This window comes from Otolemur garnettii, unplaced genomic scaffold, assembly GCF_000181295.1.
Source record: "Otolemur garnettii isolate 467f Iridium unplaced genomic scaffold, OtoGar3 scaffold00170, whole genome shotgun sequence".
Taxonomy (NCBI): domain Eukaryota; kingdom Metazoa; phylum Chordata; class Mammalia; order Primates; family Galagidae; genus Otolemur; species Otolemur garnettii.
The window spans coordinates 497,443-503,703 of record NW_003852565.1 but is presented as its reverse complement, the minus strand read 5'-3'; the positions used below and the strand labels follow the sequence as shown (position 1 = coordinate 503,703).

The 6,261-nt window shown below is 39.2% G+C and overlaps 1 protein-coding gene across 4 annotated transcripts in view; it reads right to left on the bottom strand.

Moving 5' to 3' along the window:
* Positions 1–6,261, bottom strand: part of HERC2 (HECT and RLD domain containing E3 ubiquitin protein ligase 2) — a 219,568-nt gene that overhangs the window by 71,986 nt on the left and 141,321 nt on the right. For all 4 annotated transcript variants that reach the window (XR_002775822.1, XM_012811618.2, XM_023519299.1 and 1 more), the window contains exons 51-54: positions 3,377–3,567; positions 2,122–2,227; positions 1,941–2,032; positions 813–988 (exon numbers count right to left, since the gene is read on the bottom strand). Coding sequence is in view for 3 of the 4 variants with exons in the window: in XM_012811618.2 (XP_012667072.1) it covers positions 813–988; positions 1,941–2,032; positions 2,122–2,227; positions 3,377–3,567 (565 nt within the window). In the remaining variant the exon portion in view is untranslated. The remainder of the gene's footprint in view (positions 1–812; positions 989–1,940; positions 2,033–2,121; positions 2,228–3,376; positions 3,568–6,261) is intronic.

Genomic DNA, 6,261 nt, shown 5'->3' with positions numbered 1-6,261 from the left:
CCTGCCCACTCTGCTGTCCTGTATGATCTGGGCTCTGCCCACTCTGCTGTCCTGTGTGACCAGGGGCCCTGCCCACTCTGCTGTCCTGTGTGACCGGGGGGCCTGCCCACTCTGCTGTCCTGGATGACCAGGGGCCCGGCCCACTGTAGGTACTCAACGGATAGTATATTGAATGAATAAAGACAGCAATGGTCACCAGCACCAGGCTCATAAAAACAGAACCAAGTGTATAAATGGGAACACAAGCATAAGGTAAGACACTGCACTCAAAAATCACCTACTAGAAGCCTATGTAAGGATATGAATATTCTGGACCCAGATGGTGGTAGCTACACAACAGTGCCAATGTACTTAATGCCACTGAGCTGCACACTTTAAAATGGTTAAAATGGTCAATCATGTTATGTACATCTCACCATGCTAAAAACAGATTTTGAAAAGTTAATACTAAAATACTTAGCAAAAAGCTATAAAATATACCATAGTATTTCTACAGGAAAATACACTCAGAGACAGAAGTAAAGGAAAGCCACTAAGATACATACCACACCGATAACACTGATATGTCAGGTTGAAAAATTTAACATTTTTATCTACCTCTTTTGTGTTTTCCTAAATATGTGTTTCTGTATTAAACATTTTCTTAAAAATAAAAGTTAAATTATAATTTTGAAAACGCAACTAAAATTTACCAATCATTCTTAGGGACATAAAACTATTTCCCTTATGAGATATGCTATAATTAAAGATTTATTTCTCAAAGTGAGAATTTAGGAGCAGGGCAGAAGTAAGTGAGCACCAACGGCTCTCACCTCCCACTGCTGCCTTTCTCGTCCTCTTCCTCCTCGTTGTCTGAAGCCAGGAAAGGGACTGCAGCCAAGTCTTCCTCGTCCGCACGGATGCGTCCCAGCAGGATGAGGCCGTGGATCTTACAGTCAATCCCTGAGCTCCTACACTGCTTTATGGCAATTTCAATATACCTGTGATACTAGACACAACAAAAATGAGCTGTAAACGGTTTAGAATCAAACACATTAAATACTTGAACTGAAGAGCAGGGCATTTGAGACAAGGAAATGTGGAAAGTTAGAGCTTCTTAATTTAAGTTCTAGAAATATGAACTCGGTCAAAGTCAATGCAGCTACATCTGAGCAAGGTTTGCCTTCAAACCCGTCTACCCTGAGGCTTGCGACGCTCACCGTTTCCTTATAAAATTAAATCAATGACAGTCTTCCTATAAAATTATCACTTCATGACAAGTTTAGCACTTGATGCCAACAGGTGTGACAACAGAAAAGCAATTCTGATAGCACATGTCTGATCAGAAGAGCCAACAGAAAAAGATACTTTGTGAAAACAAAAATGTGTGGATGCAAACAGCCACCTGAAATACTTGACAATAATCTTTGCGACCAAGAGAATGAGAACAAAATTCACTTCATTTCCTTTCTTTTTCTTGAGACAGAGTCTCACTCAGTCACCTTGGGTAGAGTGTTAGGACATCGTAGCTCACAGCAACCTCAAACTCTTGGGCTCAAGTGATCCCCTTGCCTCAGCCTCCCAAACAGCCAGGACCACAAGCACCCACCACCACACCCAGCTAGTTTTTCTATTTTTAGTGAAGACAGGGTCTCCCTCTTGCTCAAGCTGGTCTCCAACTCCTAAGCTCCGGTGATCCACCTGCCTCAGCTTTGCAGAGTGCTGGGATTACAGGCATGAGCCACTGTACCCAGCCTGTTTCACTTCCTTTCCAAGCTGATCTGATAACAGTAAATTCGAGTTGTATAAAATAAGTCATATTAAAATGCCACATTAAAAATAATTACAACCATTTTTGATTAAGGGGGGAAAATTGGGTTCAATCCTTATACAGAAACAGCGAAGTCACTACCCTTATCCCTGGCCAAGCCTCCCCAGGGAATCCTGCCACAGCTACTCACCTCTGTGCAATCACTCAGAAGGGGCACTGTGGTATCAGCAGGGTTAATATTGATTGTCTTTAGTTCAATTAGATTATTTAGGGAATTTCCACCTAAAAAAAAGAAAGGTAAAGAAATCAAACAAAGGAATTTCTATTATTTGATAGAAGACACCTCTTTCTGAGTAAATTAATCCAATTACCTGATACTACAACCAAGGAAGGCATGTAGCTACTGTCTGCCGGGTCTACTATCATCTTTAATCTATGAACAAGAACATCGGGGAAAATCTCCAAACGAATCCAATGCTTAAAAAATCAAAACAAAACCACATTTTCCGTTAGCAAAATTCAGCTATATTTTAGCTACCAGAATAGTATCAAGTATTAAGCTTGAATCTACATGAAATATTTTAAATACAAAATGTGGTATGAGAGAAAATTTTCTTCTAACCCTAGCAGAAACAAGAATATTCTACCCCATGATATCGACTCATTAGAAGACAATCTCACTATCAGCCCCAGAAACAATGTATTTATAGATGTCTAAACTAGGGTGGCCCCTCTATACCCATCAATGAGAAGATGGCAGGAGACACCAGAGCAGAAGTGAGGAAAAGCCCCACATCGTTGGTTTGGCATCCGTAGCTCTGTAGTTAGGGCCTCAGCCACAGACACCAGGACTGGTGGGTTCGATCCAGCCCGGGCCTGCTAAAACAACGACAACTGCAACAAAGAAAATATCTGGGTGTTGTGGCAGGTATCTGTAGTCCCAGCTACTTGGGAGGCTGAGGCAAGAAAATTGTTTAAGCCCGAGCATTTGAGGTTTCTGTGAGCTGTAATGCCATGGCACTCTACTGAGGGTGACATAGGAAGACTCTGTCTCAAAAAAAAACAAAAAACAAAAAACTATTACATCCTCTATCAATTGGTCAGTTAGATGAAATCTATTACCCATATTGTCTAAAATCTCTGACAATAACTAACAATCAGGCTCGGTGCAGGCCTCACTCCGGGAGACCAATGCAAGAGGATTGCTTAAAGCCTAGAGTTCAAAACCAGCCTAAGGAAGAGCAAGGCCCTGTCTCTACAAAAAATAGAAAAATGAGGCAGGTGTGGTGGTGCACGCCTGTAATCCTAGCTACTGGGGAGGCTGAGGCAGGTGGATCGTTTGAGCCTATCCAGGAATTGGAGGCCAAGTAAACTAGGTGAAGCCACTTTAGCCCAGGCAACAGAGCAAGACCCTGTCTCCAAAATCAATCAAACAAACCAAAGAACTGGACGGCATGTAATTCTATAACTCTGAAATAACTTATAAAGTAAAATACAAAATGAGTACTAACAAACGAGTGCCATTAGTAAAACATTGTAGGTTTTTCAAAGTTAATTTTGAAAATCTAAAATGCAAAACCATGTGAATAAAAATAAGTGCTCCCAGACACCCCTGCCATACATTACCTTTCCTTGTGACCCAGACGACTGCCAGCAGGGCTCACTGCCATCAATCAGACGAGACGCCTGGTTCACTGAGGACGACACGTTCAGGCTCTTCACCATGCGGGACCAGCTGTCCAGCAGCATTCCAGGCTGACTGCTGTGACAACGCTTCAGCTGTTTTCCAGAACGGCCACAAAATACTGCTGACTGTCCTATTTCACACGTTCAAAAAGAAGAGTTACTGCAGGGCAGAAGTTTCATGATTCCAAAGTCAAGAATTTGACATGATGAGCTACTTTAAGAAAAAGCTTCAAATTTAAAGGAACTAATAAATGTCCAAAATGGCATTAAAAAATCTAATCAAGATATTTACAACAACTTATGAGGAAAAGTCTATATAATACTATGATATATTCCACTAAAATCTCTTAGGTAACAGCACAAGAATACGAATAAGTTCTGGGAAAAGTTCAATAACAGTGCTCACAGAAAATGTTCTTATTAGAAATGCTTTTATAAATATAGACCAGACACAGTGGCTCACACCTATAATCTTTGGGAGGCTAAGAAGGGAGGATTACTTGAGGCCAGGAGTTTGAGACCAGCCTAAACAAGAGCAAGATCTGGTCTCTACTAAAAATAACAAAATTAGCCAGGCATGCTGGCTGGTGCCTGTAATCCCAACTATTTGGGAGGCTGAGGAAGGAGGATTGCTTGAGCGTAAGAATTTGAGGTTGCTGTGAGTTATGGTGATGCCATTGTACTCTAGCCCAGTCAGTAGTCTCAACAAACAAATAAACAAACTTTTATGAATACAAAGCAAAAATTAAAATCAAAATTAAAAAATACATAAATACAAAGCAAAAATCAAATTTGTAAAATGTTTCTACTTCTGTTAATGGCAAATCTAGAAATTCAACTAGGCTCCCCATTTGAAGCTAAGAAGAACCAGACAAAAATATTCAAAAATGAATAAATTCTCTTGAAAAAATCAGAATTAATAAGATAGTAAGGAATTACAAGAAGGTTGGAGGTAAACAGAACTAAAGGCACAGAAATAAATCCTCACTTCTCTGGTCAATTGATTTTCAACAAGGGAGTCAAGACCATTCAATAAAAAGGAGCACCTTTTCAACAAACGGAACAGGGCAACCAGACATGTACAAGAATGCAGCTGGATCCTTAGATTGCGCCATATTTTAAAAAGTTTCTCAAAGTGCATCAAAAAGCTAAATTTAAGAGCTAAAACTACAAAGCCCTTAGAAAAAAACACAGAGGCTAATATTCATGACCTTGGGTCTGGCAATGGTTATTTAAATTGACAGTAAATTCAAAAAAGCCAAATGCACAGGTAACAAAAGAAAAAAGTAGATAAATTGGATTTCATTAAAATTAAAAATTTTCATGCATCACAGGACCCTATCAAGAGAATGAAACAATAGCTTACAGAATGGGATAGAAGATGTGCAAAGTAATACCTAAGAAGGGTTTAATGTCCAAAATCTACAAAGAACTCATACAGTTCAACATCAGCAGATTTTAATGAGTGAAGGACTTAAAAGCGCATGGGAAAAGGCTCAACATCACAGCATCAGGGAAGGTCAGATCAAAGTCACAGGTACCACTTCTCACCTACTAGGACAGCCATGTTGAAAAGTGGAAAATTACAAGTGTTGGTGCGGATGGAGAAAAACTGGAACATTCACACACCACTGGTGGGAAGGTAAAATGGCACAAAATGTTGAAAACATTTTGACAATTACTTAAAAAGTTAGACAAAGAACTACTGCAATTCCATTCCTAGGTACATACACAATAGTTTTGAAAACAGGGGCTCAACAGCTACCAGTGTTCATAGCAACACCATTCACGATGACCAAAAGGTGGAAACAACCCAAATGTCCGTTAACAGATGCATGGGTAAATAAAACACAGTACGTACAGACAATGGAAGGTTACTATGCCATTAAAGGGAATGGTGTTCTGAAACATTCTATAACATGATGAACCTTCAGGACATTATGCTAAGTGAAATAAGATAGGCACTAAAGGACAGATATTATTAATATTTGGTTCCATTTACATGAGGTACTTGGAGCGAATTCACAGAGACCAAAGATTCAAGGTCGTCAGGAATGTCAAAGGGGCAAATGTGGAAGTCAAATTGCTTAATGGGCACAGAGTTTCTCTTTGGGGCAGTGGACAAGTTTTGGAAATAGAGTGGTGATTGTTGTGTGGCATTGTGCTTAATACCTCAAATTATAAACTCAGAAGCTAATTTTAAGTCATATACACAATATGCCAAAAAAAGTGTGTAAGTTTTAAGAAAGGGAAAAAACTGTATTAAGATTGTAATACTCAACACGTAGGACTTCTGCAATTATAAGAGACGTAAGGTATAATACACAAGATAACAAGTGTCACCAGCATATACTGAGTATTATAATTTTAATACAATTTTTTCCTTTCTTAAAATGTGTATATATTTTCGTGGCACCCTCTATATATTTTGTCATAATAAAATATATTTAAAAAGGCATACAAATAAAAACTCATTATCCATCTAACCAGTTCCATACTCCATGCAACTAAACTCTAATTCATTTCTTGAGATTCTTTTAGTTATTTTTATTGATTGATTGATTGATTGGGACCAAGTCTAACTTTGTTGCGCTCAGTAGAGTGTTGTGGCATCACAGTTCACAGCAACTTCAAACTCTTGGGCTTAAGTGATTCTCTTGTCTCAGCCTCCCAAGTAGCTGGGACTATAGGTGCCTGCCACAAAACCCAGATATTTTTAGAGATGAGGTCTCGCTCCAACTCAAGCTGGTCTTGAACCTTTGAGGTTAGGCAATCCACTCACCTCGGCCTCCCAGTCTTTTAGTATTTTTTTTTTTTTTTTTTGA